Source organism: Hyperolius riggenbachi, chromosome 10 (assembly GCF_040937935.1).
Source record: "Hyperolius riggenbachi isolate aHypRig1 chromosome 10, aHypRig1.pri, whole genome shotgun sequence".
Lineage (NCBI taxonomy): Eukaryota > Metazoa > Chordata > Amphibia > Anura > Hyperoliidae > Hyperolius > Hyperolius riggenbachi.
The window spans coordinates 170,216,291-170,234,223 of NC_090655.1; the positions used below are offsets into that span (position 1 = coordinate 170,216,291).

General features: G+C 45.0%; 1 protein-coding gene across 3 annotated transcripts in view; it reads left to right on the top strand.

Annotated features, from left to right (window-relative positions):
- The window catches only part of RAD9A (RAD9 checkpoint clamp component A), a 621,237-nt gene that overhangs the window by 257,241 nt on the left and 346,063 nt on the right, over nucleotides 1-17,933 (top strand). For all 3 annotated transcript variants that reach the window (XM_068255230.1, XM_068255228.1, XM_068255229.1), the window contains exon 6: nucleotides 6,728-6,827. In XM_068255230.1, coding sequence (XP_068111331.1) covers nucleotides 6,728-6,827 — 100 coding nt within the window. The remainder of the gene's footprint in view (nucleotides 1-6,727; nucleotides 6,828-17,933) is intronic.

A 17,933-nucleotide genomic window follows, 5' to 3' on the forward strand; every position in this document is an offset into this window, starting at 1 on the left:
GACATGCAGACATTCTTTAGTACAACGCCTCGCCTTAGCGCTTCCGGATCCACCCTACACCAACGCCTGGACCGGCAGGTAGCCGACTACCTGGCCTTAAGTGTGGATGTGGACACTGTGAGCAGCGATGAACTCTTGGACTACTGGGTGCGCAGGCTTGACTTGTGGCCAGAGCTGTCCCAATCTGCTATCCAACTTCTCTCTTGCCCTGGCTCAAGCATCCTGTCAGAAAGGACCTTCAGCGCAGATGGAGGCATTGCCACTGAGAAGAGAAGTCGCCTAAGTCACAAAAGTGTTCAATACCTCACCTTTATCAAAATGAATGAGGCATGCATCCCGGATGGCTACTGCCCGCCCAAAGACTAAGTCAGTCCCCACACACAGCATCTCTTACTGCATGCCGTGTGACTGGCTGCCTGCCCCAAGACTAAGTCGCTCCCCACAGCACCACTGCCCGCAGGCCGCTTGACTGCCTTCTCCGCCACCACCAACAGGGTCCCGGACTCAAAGCGGATTCCTGAATTTTTTAGGCAGCCGCTATAATAATTTTTCTGGTGCGTGTACATGCCTGCCTAATTTTTCTGGCTGCACTGCGGACGGCTGCAAAAACAAAACAAAAGGCATGTACATGTGCCCATTCCCCTTCGTGATCATTACCTTGCCGCAGTGAAGGGGCTTGCGTATCACAAAGTAATGACCGCCGGCTATATGATTGTCTCAGGGGTTGGCACACCAAAGGTAATAAGGTCGTTGCTTCATTGTGGTCAGACCAAAGTTGATCAGCTGGACAGTCACTGTTCTGTCATTCAGCTACCTCAGCCCGGCGATCATATGGGCTTTAAAACCGCCATCGCCTGCACTCTTGCCATAGTGTGCACCAGTCCAGCACGGCCGTCACTACACAAACGGCTGTTTGCAGTCACTGCATACCTTTCACTGCACCTGTGACTGCACATTGTATTATACCTTTCACTTGAATGGATGGCAGACTTGCCCTCCATATGATTCTCGTGAAAGGCAAGTGGTGTAATCATTGACCTCCATAACAGATTCTCGTTAAAGGATTTAAAGTTGATTCATCTCATATAAAGCAGGGCCTTGAAAGTCCTCCTATATTGTAACTTAACAGTTGTTCTAGAGATGTTTGCTGCTAGAACTCTGTGTGGCATTGACTTGGTCTCTAATATTAGCTGCTGTTAACCTGCGAGTTCTGAGGCTGGTGTCTCGGATGAACTTATCCTCCGCAGCAGAGATGACTCTTGGTCTTCCTTTCCTGGGGCAGTCCGCACGTGAGTCAGTTTCTTTGTAGCGTTTGATGGTTTTTGAGACTGCACTTGGGGACACTTTCATATTTTCATATTGTTGTTTTTGGTCACTACCTCGGGATGTTCATGCCATGCCTGCTGCCCTCCTTGGATGTGTAGTGGTAGCCGTTTCTGTTTAACAGGCCTCAGCGCCGTGCAGCAGAGCCTGGGAAATGACCAGCAGCACCTGGTCGGGAGAGATGGACCTGGAGGAAGCCGTTTTGGGACAAGGTGTATCATTACCAATTTAAGGCCATTCACTTCGTAGTACCTGAGAATCTTCACAAAAGTCGTTTTGGAGGTAATAACTTTCCTACATCTCCACAATGTAGAGGCTCTCCCATATTTTTAAGGACTTGCTATTTTTTAGCGAGCTCACAGGCACTCAGTGGGGTATGGATTTTTCTCTTCAGTCCCTGTCACAACTAGGGTTTCTGGTGAGCAAGGAGAAGTCCCAGCTGGTAGCATCCCAGAGATTAGAATTTCTGGGACTCCTTTGGGATACAGTGGATGGTGAAAGTTTTTCTTCCAGAAGAAAAAGATCAACAATCTTATCCTTAGGACCCAAAAGTTCCTGACAGCATCCAGGGTATATTTTCAGGATACAATGTCAATACTAGGTCAAATGTTTTCTACCTTCTTGGCAGTAAAGTGGAAACAAGTGCATACCTGGAAGTTTTAGACCTAGTTCCTAGCCAATAGGGACAGACCAGGTACAGCCTCCAAAGCAGGTTCTACAGACACAGTAGTGGATAGACTTATTGGTTGGCTCAAGTTGACCCCGGACCTAGAAGTCTCCTGTAAAGGTTTACACCAATGCCAGTTCCTGGGGGTGGGGATCACATTGTTTAAGCCATCAGGTACAGGACAAATGGGGACTGGAAATGGCACACAGATCTTCCAATTAAGGGGGGAGTTGATGGCAGTCAGTGTGAGCCTACAGAGCCTTCTGCCTCATACAGGGGCCTAACAATAAACTCTGCAACGTATGCAGCTGCAGGGGGCCCCATGGGTGGAGAAGTTTCATTTTCTTGTCCTGAGAGACTGACAAATAAGGGCGGAAAAAAACTTTCTGGTCTCTGCACAATTGTTCTAATGATTGCATCTACTCAGCCACTGATAAGGAATCATACAAAGTATTGTAGACCGTCCCTATTCAGTATGCAGCAGGTTTTTACGTACAGTGTCCAGGCCCCAGCCTCTCCAACCCCTTCCCCAAGCGCTGTGTACAGTAGTGATGCTTGAGCAGTCTGCAGAGCCAGTTCTGCTCTATCAGAGATGGACAGAGTGGGTGTAATAAGAAGCTGAGGCTGGGAGCACACTTGTCTGCCAGTTTTCTCTATGTGTTTTCTGCACACCATGTGTGTCTGTGTGAAAACATGTACGTTTCATCGCAGAAGTTAATGTAATTGATGGAGAAAATCCCTGCAGTGCTTCACTGCTGCCTGTTTTTATCTGCATGGAGAAAACACATTAAAGAGAATCTGTACTGTCTGATTTGTACAAAAAAAACATACCAATCAAGTCACTGTGATCTCCTGGATTCCTCTTTGCCGTTTCCGCCACTCCCCGCCGCAATCCTGGCTTTTAATCGCCAGTTTTAGGCAGTGTTTACAAACAAAAAACATGGCCGCTAACCAGGAAGTGGTGTGTGTGTGTGTGTGTGTGTGTGTATATGTGTGTGTATGTATATATACAGTATGTGTATATATATGTGTATGTATTATATAATGTTACAGTATACTATAAGTTTTTATTATCAGTGAATTATCTGCACTCCTGTCAGGGATTCTCACTGTTTATCAACATGACAAGCTGAAACAGAGAGCTGAGGCCTGTCTGTGAAAGATAAAGCGCACACACACAGAGCCTGCAGGGGGCCTGCAGAGGGCATGCATAACTTCTTCCTATCACAACAGAGGCAGCATTCCTCTCTGTGTCGACAAAGCCTGACAAAGGAAAGAAGATTAGTTATATTACAGAGACAGTGCAACTAGAAAAAGCTGCAGTAATCCAGACCACATTAGAACAGGTAAAGGAATGGGTTGGGGAATAGGGAGTTTCAGTGATTTTAAGTTACGCCCCTGATTGCACAGTATGGTTGAGAAGCCTTTCCTTCAGCCAGATATGTCAGGTACTGATTGGTTTCAGTGATTGGTTTCAAAACAATTGTCCTTACTAACCCCAAACCATAATAATAATGTTACACTCCCAGAGGCCAGTTACAAATTCCTACTGCAATTCAACAGCACAACATAGCTAGCAGAACTTCATGCATTTAAAGCCAATTAGAGATTTCTACAGAAGAAAATCAATGCTGTGTAGAAGTACCCAAATTGCATCTTCACATTCGATATGCTCCCTTATAGCTTGTTACATATTATTACACACTTACCAGATATTGCTAAACCACACCATATTGAACACACTTGCTTGTGCCTGAGGGAGAATGTACATCGGCTGCAAGGACAATTTTTTTGTGGCAAATCCGAAACTGTACTACTACCATAGTGTAGAGCAATTGCACAAATAGTGTACAAAATTCTACACTCTGAACACTATAAACTCCATGTGCTGTAAAGCTTGTCATGTTAGCAGATTCTTACAGAATACTGTCTTAAAGGGAACCTGAGACAGGAAGTGTCTCAGATTCCATACTTAACAACAATTACAGCACCCTGATACTGCGCTCATATGCTGAGTCAGATGTTATATAGGTCACCTCTAAAAAATGTTTTATATAAAAGATAATGAATCAAACATTCATCAAACATTCATATTACAGGTGCTAAATTCTAAGTAAAACACAATAGCAGGCAGTAACCACATGTATAATGTCCTTGCTCATATAATAATTATCATGTAGGAGCGCTCTTCCTAGATGCGTGCAACCATCAAAATAAAGTTCTTCAGTAAAAATGGTTAAGCGCTCTTCTCTGCCTGTTCCTTCTTAGACACAGCAAATATGTCATATAATGAAAAAGCCCCCCCTTCGGGGAAAGACTCACCAGACTTCTAGGCCTCCAAGGCCAATGCTCGCATTCAGGGTATTGGCCACCCCGCAGCGTCTCTGGCAGTCCTCTCTTGGCTATTCCCAGTCTGTGTAAGCAAAAAGCGGATTCCACATCGCGTAAAAGCGTACCAGTTTATTTTTAAAAAACGTTAAAAACAGATCAGTGGTGTATAACCACTCATTGGGTCAGAAAACTTCATCAAAAATGAAAGAACACAGCCAGCCCCTTGTTTTACAAGCTACCTGATTCCAGGTACAGGGGTATGCAGAGATGAGATGCACTAAGCTGGTGACAAGGCGCACGCCTCTGTCATTTAGCGTCCCTCTCCGCAATAGCTTACTGGCTAGTGCTCTAAAAGATACCGAGCCTGCTGCACACAGACAATCCCGCCGCGTCCAGCGAGCGTCGTGCGCTGACGTCACTCCGTGGCTCCGCCCAACGTTTCGTTGCCCCAGCAACTCCTCAGGGGCCTCAGCCCCTGAGGAGTTGCTAGGGCAACTCAACGTTGGGCGGAGCCACGGAGTGATGTCAGCGCACGACGCTCGCTGGACGCGGCAGGATTGTCTGTGTGCAGCAGGCTCGGTATCTTTTAGAGCACTAGCCAGTAAGCTATTGCGGAGAGGGACGCTAAATGACAGAGGCGTGCGCCTTGTCACCAGCTTAGTGCATCTCATCTCTGCATACCCCTGTACCTGGAATCAGGTAGCTTGTAAAACAAGGGGCTGGCTGTGTTCTTTCATTTTTTATGAAGTTTTCTGACCCAATGAGTGGTTATACACCACTGATCTGTTTTTAACTTTTAAAAAAAAAAAACTGGTACGCTTTTACGCGATGTGGAATCCGCTTTTTGCTTACACAGACTGGGAATAGCCAAGAGAGGACTGCCAGAGAGGCTGCGGGGTGGCCAATACCCCGAATGCGAGCATTGGCCTTGGAGGCCTAGAAGTCTGGTGAGTCTTTCCCCGAAGGGGGGGCTTTTTCATTATATGACATATTTGCTGTGTCTAAGAAGGAACAGGCAGAGAAGAGCGCTTAACCATTTTTACTGAAGAACTCAGATTCCATACTTACTTGAGGTTTCCTTAAAGAGACTCCGTAACAAAAATTGCATCCTGTTTTTTATCATCCTACAAGTTCCAAAAGCTATTCTAATGCGTTCTGGCTTACTGCAGCACTTTGTACTATCACAGTCTCTGTAATAAATCAATGTATCTTTCCCTTGTCAGACTTGTCAGCCTGTGTCTGGAAGGCTGCCAAGTTCTTCAGTGTTGTGGTTCTGCTATGCACTCCCCCCTCAGGGGGGAAAGAAATGCACAAATGATCTCTTGAGATTCAAAAGGAAGGCTGTATACAGCCTGCTTGTGTATGGATGTATTTTCTATGTGTGGACATACTGTACATCAACCTACTTCCTGTTTTAGTGGCCATTTTGTTTGTTTATAAACAAACTTTTTAAAACTGTTTTTAACCACTTTTAATGCGGCGGGGAGCGGCGAAATTGTGACAGAGGGTAATAGGAGATGTCCCCTAACGCACTGGTATGTTTACTTTTGTGCGATTTTAACAATACAGATTCTCTTTAAGCCCCCTTGAGGCCGCTTGTCCCTTGTTGTCTCCCCGGGTGGCTCCTTTTCCCCCCACATTACAGCCCAAAAGCCTGGCGTCGCGTATGGCCGCACAGACGCTCCCTCATCATGCTTGCGTCCCTGGGAGCATTCTGCACAAGAGCAGAAAGCTCCCAGCCGGCCATGCATGTGGCCAGGCTTTTGGGCTGAATTGCAGAGAACAGGAGCCACCCGGGGAGACAGCGAGGGATAAGCCGCTTTAAGGAGGCTTAAGGAAGCCCCAGGTAAGTATGGTACCTGAGACTCTTCTCGTTTCAGGTGCTCTTTAAGTTTTTATGTTTGCTGCCATGTGAGACTTTTCCGTTTTGAATCTTGGCCAGGACACTGTCTGCATGTTGGGTGATGGTGTAATGGTTAAGGGCTCTGCCTCTGACACAGGAGACCTGGGTTCGAATCTCGGCTCTGCCTGTTCAGTGAGCCAGCACTAATTCAGTAGGAGACCTTTGGCAAGTCTCCCTTACACTGCTACTGCCAATAGAGTGCGCCCTAGTGGCTGCTGCTCTGCTCTGGCGCTTTGAGTCCGCAAGGAGAAAAGCGCAATATAAATGTAATTTGTCTTTGTCTTTTGCATGGAGTTTGTATTTTCACTCTGTTTGAGAATCCTCTTGGCACTGCTGTTTACTTCCACATCCCAAAAACATAATGCTATGACTGTTGTAGATTGTGCGCTCTCTCCGAGGGGACAGTTAATGACATGACTGTAAATGCTGCAAAGCGCTGAAGCAGATGTTAGCACTCAATAAATGCATGCTAATATGAATGTTTTATTTTATTTTTTTTTCAGGTGTTACAAAAACCCACAACCTTTCATACCAAGAATGTGAGTCTCTTCAAGCCGTATACAATCCAGACACTTGCCCCAATGTCCTCAGAGCACCAGCCAGGTGAGGAATTCACATGACAATATTAGAAAATTAGAGGAGATGCATGCATTCTCTATCTGGTGTGTAAACTGTTTGTCATCACAGAGATATTACTGGCATTGGTTAAAATTTGTGCTCATGGTACTAAGATCGGCATCACGGTGGGGTAGTGGATGCTCATCATCTATACTGATATAGACTGGGTAATGTGTTGGAAACTAGGCAATGCCACATTATTTGATGAAAATGAACCAACCTACAGAGGGCTACATTCAAAGACATCTAAACATTGGCACGTTATTTGATGACAATGACCAACCTACAGAGGGCTCAATTCAGACACTCTAGCAATGCCACATTATTTAATGAAAATGACCAACTTACTGAGGGCTAAATTTAAAGACACCCTATAAATAGAAAAAAATGATGTGACAGGCTAATCCATTTTGATAAACGTTTCTTGTAGCAAACCAAAATTGTACTCAGTGGTTTGTATGGCTCCCACATGCTTGTATGCCTGACAACAGCAGGCATGCTTGTAATGAGACGATGAATGGTGTCCTGGGGTGTCTTCTCCCAGATCTGGACTAGGGCCTCACTGATTGCGGTGCAACCTTGGTGGTGTTTGATATAGACCAAGACTTCATTTCCCAGAGGTTTTCTATCAGATTTAGGTCAGGCGAGCATTTGTGCCAGTTAAAGTCCTTCATTCTCCAGGAACTGCCTACGTTTCCTCACCACATGATGAAGGCCATTGGTATGCAACAGGAGGTACCTCACCCTATTACTGAATGGCAGTCAAGAAGCTGTTATCTAGGCTGTCGAGGTCTGGGTGGCCCTCCATGATATGTCTCCCCAAACCATCACTGACCCACCACCAAATTTGTAGTGCTGATTAATGTTTCAGGCTAATGCTGCCTGACTGATGTTACAGGCATCAGCTTCTTAAGGCCTTTTCACATCTCTCACATATCCTCAGGATGATCCTGCTCTCATCTGTGAAAACTACCAGTGTTGGACCTCATCAATTCAGGTATACTGATGCAAATGCCAAACGAGATTCATGGTGCTGGACCTTCTGACAATAGCACATATTGAGAGGCCATCCTGAAGGTATTAAGACTTGTACACGCACTAGATTAAACACAGCCAAAGTTGAGTAGAATGACTGCCTCTGCAGAAAATTTAGTATACAGTGGTCCCTGACTCCCCTCAGCGGCTTGGCCAGTGATTAGCTTGGCTGAAAAACATGTTCTCCCCACTCATATCTCCCTGATGCTTTTCGAGCACCAATCTATTTATCTTCTCTTTTCCCCATGCATAGCAACAGCACATATCACTAGCAAAACATCTATACAGCCCTGGCCCAATGCCGCTCAAATGATCAAATCCCAGTCCCTGCCAGGCAACATACCTCATACGCGTTTACAAGGTTTTACCCTATCTATACAGCTTTGTAGAGTTAAGACAAGACAAATAACATTTATATTGCACTTTTTTCCTGATGCACTCAAAGTGCTTGAGCTGCAGCTACTAGGGTGTGCTCAGTAGGCAGTAGCAGTGTTAGGGAGTCTAGCCTAAGGACTTCTGGCTGTACAGCCAGAAGTCCTTAGGCTAGACAGGAGCCTTAGGCTGAACAGGAGGAGCGATTTTGAATCCACGGCTCCTGTGTCAGAGGCAGAGCCCTTAACCATTACACTATCTAAGTGTCCCCTCCTGCTGCCAGTACTGACACTGACTATAGCCAAATGCAAACTAGGAAAAAAAAATGTCAATGGCCTTCACCTGTTAAAAAATATAATTTATTTTTTTTTGGTATTAAATGAATTGAACTCCCGGACAACTTCCTGCGTGCCAAAGTAAGATGTAACCTTTTATTTATCTCGTATGAGGAGAGTCTGGATAATGATTTACACGGCAGCAGCTGTCTGCTATCCCATCACTACCAGAGTCTGACTCCCCATGACGCTTCAGTCCATTAAATATCACTTTCGTTTCCGTCCTTCGATGTAGCTAGCAACCTCTGCGAAGGAAAGACATCTTGTAACAGTAACCAGTTCAAAGCAATATATTTAAGTGGTACTCTAACTCGCATTTTGGCTATACTTAAGGCATCACTCTGCTTTACTGTAAGCATTTTGATTATAAGATTAATAAATGTTAAGCAATTCCTTCCACATTCCCCTCCTGTTTCTAATCAACTTGTGATACAAAAAGCATTACAGCAGAAGCTCAATATGTCCCTCTCTTGGCTGTTTGTGGCTAGTTTATTTTCACACACTAGTTTCCACAGGGGGTTTCACCAATGTCATCATACAGCTCACTCTCATGGTAAGAGGGGAGGCGGTCTCTATCATCTTGGTTTAAAGCCCCATCTACACGATACGATTCTTTATACGATTCGATTACGATTCTATTTACGATCCGATTAAATCCAACATGTCCGATATGGATTCGATTCGATTCAATTCGATTTGCCATTGCAAAACAATGGCAAATCGAATTGAATCGAATCGAATCCCGATCGGACATGTTGGATTTAATCGGATCGTAAATAGAATCGTAATCGAATCGTATAAAGAATCGTATAGTGTAGATGGGGCTTAAAGATTTATACCTCGTTCTGTGTGCTGGGGGCAAATTGGCATACAAGTTTTTCTCTGCAGCGCGGTCAATGGCTCTAGAAACTATACCCAGTGTACAAGGGATGAAACAACATGACAGGCAGATAAATACTGATAGGACAATGGCCAGGGCTATCATTACATTCTGAGCCAGTTCCGCCCACTTGCCAAACCAGCTTTGTAACCAGTCAGTAATTGGGTTGTCTATACCTGAGTTCTTCTTCAGCTCCACAGACAGGGCAGTGAGCTGTTGCAATGCTTTAGTGATGCTGCCATCAGGTGATGTATTATCAGGGATATACGTACAACACTGCTTTCCAAACATCTGGCACACCCCCCCCCCCCCCTTTTTCTGCTAACAACATGTCTAAAGCAATCCTATTCTGAATAGCAGTCAGCGAGGAGGCTCTAAGTTGCTCTGCTAACCCTTCCACAGCATCTCTGGTATAGTTAACGAACCTCTACTAATTGTAGTAGACGTCATTTTTGTTTACAGTAGGACAGAGAAAGATTGATTCAAACCCTGCAGCTATTTGATTGCGGGCCTTAAACTCATTGGGAGCTCCTCTGGGTACACCTATAGCATCTATGTACACATGGGGGTCTAGGCTCCCACCAGGAACACTACGTTTAGACCGGTGAAGTCCTCTTTCGATAAGGTCCTTGAATCCTGAGTATGGCAATATGGTTACATGTTCAATCATCCATACAGGTGCACACACCCCTGTCCAGTTTCTATCCAACTTGGCTGTGGCTAGGTTATTCCCACAGGTCCACCATGTGTCTACTACCTGTGCTGAGTTGCCCTGATGTAACAAATGTTTGTGTGTTACAGTGGTTATAGTTGCACAATGTTTCAGAAGTGGTGTGTTGTCAGAGCCCACTCTGCGGTAGCGTGTAAGGTTAGTACCAGCGGCAACGGCAGTCTGGGCACGCCCTAGGTCATGCATCCTGGGAGGGATCGGTATCTGGGGATGACAATAGCTCTGCGTACCGGTGTTGTTCATCATCTGCCATAGCAAACTAGGCATGTCCATCCCAGTACAGGGACTAGTGCTATCTGTGGTCGGGCTGCTCTGCACAGTATACAGTTGGTCATGTTTGTGTGTGCGGTGTAGTTGGCCCAGTGCATCCACAAGTTCCCAGGGAAGTCTGCCTTCTCTAGTTCTGCAAACAGCCTGGATGACACCTATATCCCAGTTATTGAATCTCCCAGCATGTCCCTCATTGTGATGTCAGTCCCTCCTGTACCTTTCTTGTGACTGACAGGGTCAATACTACAAATGGATCTGTCCCTGATGTTGTGATCCCCAATACATAATGACCAGAATCACTCCAGGGGCTTCTTCAAGGTTACCCATATCTCTCCATCTACCTTTTTTATCTCCAGTCTGTGATAGATGTCTGTGTCATCTGGGTTCAGTTTAGTATTACTTGTCTCGTATCCCTCTCGGTCCGTAGTTTTCCATATGTCCCCCCATTTCACCACAGGTTTTTTATTTCCTCCCCTCAGATAGTACTGGTTTTCCCCATAGTTGCCCCTAAACGGCTTACTCGGATCCAATTTGAACACTGCATTTTCCATGCCTGCTGTAGCATTGAGGAAAATCGGCAGTTCATTCCCATATCGATGGTTATCCATGAGGTCGGGGTGCCCAGTTTGTCCCCCTTATATTGATCGGGTCAGTCTAATGTGGGCCTGGCTACTAGTTGAGTCAGTGGTTGGTAGGGGTTGGTACAGATTGTGCCCCACCAGATGAGAAATCCCAGTCCTGCTAGGATGGTGATCACCCAGTACCCTCTACCTGCCAATGTGTTGGACCACCCGGGCTGCAGAGGAGTCATTGCTGTCGTTCGTGGAGGCCCTATCTTTGCTCTGCGGAGGGCACTGACTCTCCCTGCTCTAGCTTGCCCTAAAAAAACTTCCTGCTCAGGGCTAGTGACTGCTATGAGTCTGAGGAAAATCTCTAATATTTTCTCCACCCGTTGAGACTGTGATCTTGACTGGAGTTCAAGCAAATGTTCCTGTCACTCCAGAGCCCCAAATTCCACCACGCCCCCAGGCAAGAAGCTAACTATTCTGTCCCCTTAACAGGTGTTCTCGCGCAAGGTTTTAAGTGCACCTAGGGTAACTAGCTCTCTTGCAATGACTCAAGTGCACCTAGGAGGGTCTCTCAGCAATTCTAAAGGCAGTTGGGGTACTGATCAATACTTGATAAGGGCCCTCCCACCGGGTAGAGGACCAGTCTTTCCTCTTGATTACCTTTATCCAAATCCAGTCTCCTGGACTCAGCTCGTCCCCTTCGTCTACTTCGTCTACTTCGTCTGTAGGCATTGGATACCAATTAATACTGTAGAAAGATACTAGACTCTTTCTTGACGGATTTTAGCAAGTTGCAAGCAAAAATTTCACGAAAATTAATTGGACCACTTTTTGCACAGAAATCCTGCAGAAATTGAACGCTAGGGAGGCTAAAAGTCGCTGGCCATCCTTGGTCATTTGTTGCCCCACCAAATGATGGACAGGCATCCAGGAGGGTGTAACACCTCTCGGCTAAGGCCACATACAGACATCAGACCATAGTCTTTGGAAAATGAAAGATCACAGACCAATCTTACCACCCTTCCTGTAGTATAAGAGCCATACTCTACACAGTCTTTTCTATGGAGCTGAACTCCACTTCAGGAAAAAATCTTGGCAAGATGCTGCACACACAGATGCTGTAGAGACACAAAAGATCAGTATCTGCAAAAGATCTGTTCCTGCCAAAAATCCATTCCTGCAAATTGCATTGATAGTCTATGAGATCTGCAGATCATCATACACACATGATTTAACTGACATTCATCTGCAGATCAGATCCACCAGGATGGATTTTCAGATCTGCAGATCTGCAGATCAATGTCAGTTAAATCATGTGTGTATGATGATCTGCAGATCTCATAGACTATCATTGCAATTTGCAGGAATGGATTTTTGGCAGGAACAGATCTTTTGCAGATACTGATCTTTTGTGTCTGTACAGCATCTGTGTGTGCAGCATCTTGCAAAGGTTTTTTCCTGATGTGGAGTTCAGCTCCATAGAAAAGACTGTGTAGAGTATGGCTCTTATACTACAGGAAGGGTGGTAAGATTGGTCTGTGATCTTTCATTTTCCAAAGACTATGGTCTGATGTCTGTATGTGGCCTAAGAATAGGTCTGTTCTTGAAGTCTTGTTTCGTTATTTTTATTGTTTCTTTTTTCTTTCTTGATTTGTTTTTAACTTCCTGCCTTATGCTAGATATAATATCATACCCTCTGTTTCTCTAAGTAAAATCAGCTACTACCCAGGCTGTGGACTTCCCTACATCTGCGGTCAGAGTTTTTTTTTTTATTAAGATCTATCCTAAATCTTCTAAATTATGAAAGTTTTATCACACAATGCACATGGACATGGCAAATATAATGTTGATTCAAAAAACCCATTTCCAAATCTTCCTATTGGAAATTTATACATGAGGATTTCCCATCAGTCTTTATATCCAACCACCACTCCTCTAAGAAAAATTGAGTGGCTATCATTGTAAGCAAAGACTTCCCATTTATTCTAAAAGAACACATTTCAGACAAAGAAAGATGCCTTTTGATACTACTTGGAGAAACTGAAGGGAAAGGCATATTGCTGGTATGTTTATATGCTGCCTTAGTAAAAAATGGTGCATTTTTTGCTGAGACATTGGATAAAATTAGGAAGTACACACAATGGTAGCAGGGGATATGAATACAGTTTACAACATTAAAAATGATTACCTGAAGGGGCATAGCTCTGTGGATAGCCCCCCCTCCCCGCTTCCTAAATCCTTTTACGCTTGCTTTATCCTTGTAATGGTTTTTCGCCTTCGTCTGGATCAACAGGGATATGTGAGGGAACAGGCTGGTGTTGTACTTTGTTCTCTGGTTGAACGCGATGGACGTGTCTTTTTTCAACCCAAATAACTATGTAACTATGTGGAAATAATTAAACTTAATACTTGGAGGGAGGCTCACCCAAACAGGAAAGCGTACTCTTACTTCTCTCATCCACACTTTTGTTCTTCAAGTCTAGATTATATCTTCACCTCAAAAGCCTTAATAGCGGGGATGAAGAGTTCAAAGATTATCCATTCCCTATTATCAGCTCACTCTGTTGTGTCCACTTTGTAATAAATATTTGTTGGTTGCTATGGGCAACAACACTACACCTTTGTTCAGCACCATATCACAGAGCCTGTGATAACTTGACACTCGTCACAGCAGCAGCAACGGAGATCGAACTTAGATGTCTATAAATGTTAAGGAGTTTATTTGACAAGATAGATATACATGTGTGTTCATCAGCAATCTTCGTTACATGTCCGTTACCTCAGCGAAGCAATCATTCTTTAGTAAGTCAACTTAAGCGTTTCATGGCATCGTGAACTAGTCCTTATGATTAACTCAGGCTTTCTCTTATGAACATCTATGCTACGTTGCACTAAGTCAAGATGGTGGTTGACGATGGAGGTTGGTTGTGTATGGGTAATACAGTTTATGCAGGATGCCTGCGATGATGTATGGAGCCAGATGGCTGAAGATGGGTTGCCTTTTTTTGGATTGCATCCTTGTAGTACACTTGAGAAATGAAGATGATGTGGAAGGTGATCAGTGATATGTATTTAGCGTGTTATACGTATTGACCGCGCGATCTGACTCCTGTGATGATAATGCAGAAATGTGCATAACATTGTACATCTACTTGGTTGCGATATCAACCACAATATACACAGTACATCGTCTTCTGAAATGTAGCGCTGTGGCGATGGTTACTATGCCAATGCTGCAAAACAGGAAGTGAAGTTAGGTCACATGACCGGATGTGACTCATCGCCCTGTAGTCAGTAATACCGGCTTTTGCTATGTGACGATCAGGGCGCATCCACATCTTATGGAAATTTCTATTCCACTTGATTCAGCCCCAGAATGCAAATTCTCAACTTGTATATATGCAAATCCTCTACTCTCCAGACACACCCACTCGGGTGTGGACTTCAATAGCTCCTCCAGTATTTAATATCACGCCAAACACGGCGCTTTAGCTCTGACTTGGGCTATATGGGGGACATATTGTAATCTGTTGGGGGGTGCACGTTACTATGATTTATATGATATGTATATACTTTTTGAAAAAGCCGTTGGGTGAAACATGTCAAAGTATCATATTGCAGCACTTTGTATATAGCACTAGCACCTCTGTATATGTCTCTCTGTATTTTATGAGTATAGGCAGGTTGCTCACTAACTGTGGTATCCGCTGTTTGCTACTCACATGCAGCTTATTGAACAGCATGGTTGTCTACCTGCCTTTCTCTTAACCACTTAAAGTGAACCTTAAGTGAAATTAAAAAAAATGAGTTTTACTCACCTGGGGCTTCCCTCAGCCCCCTGCAGCTGTCCGGTGCCCTCGCAGCCCCGCTCCGATCCTCCTGGACCCGCCGGCGACTACTTCCGGTTTCGCCGTCAGAACCCGACAGGCTGGGAACGCGAGTGATTCTTCGCGTTCCCAGCCACAATAGCACCCTCTATGTTGCTATATAGCGCCGGATAGGTAGCCACGGCCGTACGGGGCTCCGGCCTTTTCTCTCCAAATCTATCAATATCTAACTTCTCCTCCATTACTCCTACCTGGGAAGGACAGCACTGAGCTCTCTCCACTTGTGGGGCCGCTGAGTCATTGCCGGCAACCTCCTCCAGCAGCACATGGGCTGCATGTGGGCCACTGCACCGCGGCGTTCCAGGAGCTGCAGGCCCACTCTCCGACCACTGAGCCACTGCTGCACCATCACTGCCCATAGTACCCACTTCTCCGTCATCCGCAGGAGCTCCGCCGGCAGAACTCGGTACTCCATCCACGCTCCTGGATCGCTGGGACACGGAAACTACATCCCTGTCGCTGCCAAGCAGTGTAGTCACCACCATGACGCTGCACGCATGCCGCACCATCACCGCGGCTAGGGAAAGCTGATCGTCGCCACTGCTCCAGCTGCTACTGAGGCCACTTTACCACCGGGACTTGCAGGTACTCCGCCGACCAAAGCGCTACCATCTGCATCCTTTACACAAGGACTGTGATGCCGACGCCACTGGTACTCTGCTTGCAAGCCGCTCCATTGCTGCGGCTAGGGGAGGGATGACCTAAGCTGCTGCTGCTCCATTGCTGCGGCCATAGTAGGCCAGCCACCTCTACCCGTCCATGAATGCATCAGCATCAAAGTCCCCTGCTCGCAGCCCGCAGCAGCAAGACAAATTCCCCTCAGCCTAAGGTGCACCTTGCACCCCTGGCCTGGGGCCTCAGCCCCACATCATTCTTCTGCCCTGCAGCTCAACAGGCATTTGGGAAAGCCTGCTCCACTTCAAGAGGCTCATTAGGGATGCCTGCATCCACTACCCGGACGTTTTAGACTCTTTGGGCCAACTAGGCCGCAAGCCTGGGGACTGGGGATTCTTCAGTCATCCAAGCCACTGAGCCAGGCAGCCAGCCACCAGCGCAACCCCCAGGGGATTCTTGGACTCTCTCTCTCTCTCTCTCTCTCTCTCTCTCTCACTCTCACTTTTTTACTCTATTCTTTCCTTCCTCATTTGCTTACTCGCTATCCTGCTCTCTCCTTTCTGCACTATCCTCTTCCAAGGACAGACTGCGGGGCATCTGAAGTGCGGCAGAGCCGTTGAGCGCCGCAACGGAAAGTGGACGCTCCGCTCAACATAGCACTCGGTTGCCCCCTTAAGTCCTCCTCCGCTATGCTTGGTTTTTTTTGCCTACTTATGTAACTTACACTGTATTTTATTAATGTACCATCACCGACCCTGTACGTGCCAAAAATAATTCCGGGTACAACCCCTGTTGTACTTGGCGAAATAAATGATTCTGATTCTGATTCTGAACATAGAGGGAGCGATTGTGGCTGGGAACGTAAAGAATCACTCGCGTTCCCAGCCTGTCGGGTCCTGATGGCGAAACCGGAAGTGGTCGCCGGCGGGTCCAGGAGGATCGGAGCGAGGCTGCGAGGGCACCGGACAGCTGCAGGGGGCTGAGGGAAGCCCCAGGTGAGTAAAACTCATTTTTTTTTTATTTCACTTAAGGTTCACTTTAAGGACTGCAGTCATAAAACCGATCAGACACTTTTTTTCCATTCAGACCACTGCAGCTTTAACGGTTTATTGCTCGGTCATACAACCTACTATCTAAATTAATTTTACCTCCTTTTCTTGTCACTAATACAGCTTTCATTTGGCGCTATTTGATTGCTGCTGTGATTTTTTTGTTTTTATTGTATTCATCAAAAAAGACATGAATATTGTCAAAAAAAATGATTTTTTTAACTTTCTGTGCTGACATTTTTCAAATAAAGTAAAATTTCTATATACATTTTTGTCCAAATTTATCGTGCTACAGGTCTTTGATAAAAAAAATCCAATAAGTGTATATTTATTGGTTTGGGTAAAAGTTATAGCGTTTACAAACTATGGTGCAAAAAGTGAATTTTCCCATTTTGAAGCATCTCTGACTTTTCTGACCACCTGTCATGTTTCATGAGGTGCTACAATTCCAGGATAGTATAAATACCCCCCAAATGACCTCATTTTGGAAAGAAGACATTTCAAAGTATTCACTGAGAGGCATGGTGAGTTCATAGAAGATTTTATTTTTTGTCACAAGTTAGCGGAAAATGACACTTTGTGACAAAAAAAAAAAGTTTACATTTCTGCTAACTTGTGACAAAAAAAATAAAATCTGCCACGGACTCACCATGGCCCTCTCTGAATACCTTGAAGTGTCTACTTTCCAAAATGGGGTCATTTGTGGGGTGTGTTTACTGTCCTGGCATTTTGGGGGATGCTAAATTGTAAGCACCCCTGTAAAGCCTAAAGGTGCTCATTGGACTTTGGGCCCCTTAGTGCAGTTAGGCTGCAAAAAAGTGCCACACATGTGGTATTGCCGTACTCAGGAGAAGTAGTATAATGTGTTTTGAGGTGTATTTTTACACATACCCATGCTGGGTGGGAGAAATATCTATGTAAATGACAATCTTTTGATTTTTTTTTTGTACACACAATTGTCCATTTACAGAGAGATTTCTCCCACCCAGCATGGTTATGTGTATTCTGCTACATGTCTTTGATAAAAAAAAATCCATTCAGTGTATATTTATTGGTTTGGGTAAAAGTTATAGCGTTTACAAACTATTGTGCAAAAAGTGAATTTTCCCATTTTGAAGCATCTCCGACTTTTTTGAGCACCTGTCATATTTCATGAGGTGCTAGAATTCCAGGATAGTATTAACACCCCCCAAATGACCCCATTTTAGAAAGAAGGCATCCCAAAGTATTCACTAGGAGGCATGGTGAGTTCATAGAAGATTTTGTTTTTTGTCAGAAGTTAGTGGAAAATGACGCTTTGTGACAAAAAAAAAGTGAAATCTGCCACGGACTCACCATGCTCCTCTCTG